At 30.2% G+C, this 840-nt stretch overlaps 1 protein-coding gene across 1 annotated transcript in view; it reads left to right on the top strand.

Moving 5' to 3' along the window:
• The window catches only part of LOC106878281 (uncharacterized), a gene marked incomplete at its 5' end in the record, with an annotated part of 1824 nt that extends 1063 nt beyond the window's left edge, over positions 1-761 (top strand). The window contains one exon of the mRNA XM_014927458.2: positions 4-761. Coding sequence (XP_014782944.1) covers positions 4-174 — 171 coding nt within the window. The remainder of the gene's footprint in view (positions 1-3) is intronic.
• Between the last annotated feature and the right edge of the window lie 79 nt (positions 762-840).

Raw genomic sequence — 840 nt, 5'->3', positions numbered from 1 at the left:
AAATTACAAGATCGTAAGAAGAAACATGTTGTTATTATTAACAATAACTGGATAGTTGGAAATGCAAATAAGATAAAGCGTGCCAAAAAATTTGGACATTGGTTTATAGATGATTCAATGAAATGTAATATGAATCAAGTTGACAGAGTAGTTAACCGTGGGTTGTATGTGTAATTTGTATCAGGGTTAAATATATTTTTTGGTTTCAACATCACAATTGTATTCATTTTTGGTTTCCTTCTAACAGATTATTTTCCTGGATTGTAGAATTTTCTGCTGCGTATTTAAACTTGTTTCGTGTTGTGAAAGCTGGTTTCCATCAGCTCAACATTAGTACTCTGGCAAACCTGTAGTGTATTTATATTTGAGATTCATTTAATAAATAATTACAAATACATCAATATATACTCAAAACGTATACAATAAGAATTTTGTGTCGGATATTAAGCAGGCATTCAGTATGAAGTTTCTGAAGCCAATGAAGAAGCTTCTCAGTAGGTACCAAATATTCTTCAAATTTAACTTAGTGCCCTAGAAATAATGGATAAATTGATCTGAGCATCTCCACATAATAAGTAAAGAAAGCAAAATGAAGTACAAACACCTAAAATACTCATGGCTATTGCAGTACCACAGAAACAAAAGAACAAATGAGTTGCATAAACAATACTTTGCATTCATTATGGATTATACTCTTCTTGTTTAGGCCCACGATCTTTTCAGCAGCTCTCAATAAATTACAAAAAATACAAAGCACTGCATATTTCTAGTATTTTATCAATAAACCAAATTCTCAATTACACAAAAACACTAAAAATAAAAGACCATATAAACAGGAAT

This window comes from Octopus bimaculoides, unplaced genomic scaffold, assembly GCF_001194135.2.
Source record: "Octopus bimaculoides isolate UCB-OBI-ISO-001 unplaced genomic scaffold, ASM119413v2 Scaffold_80564, whole genome shotgun sequence".
NCBI classification, from domain to species: Eukaryota; Metazoa; Mollusca; class Cephalopoda; order Octopoda; family Octopodidae; genus Octopus; species Octopus bimaculoides.
This window is presented reverse-complemented; position numbering and strand designations above follow the sequence as displayed.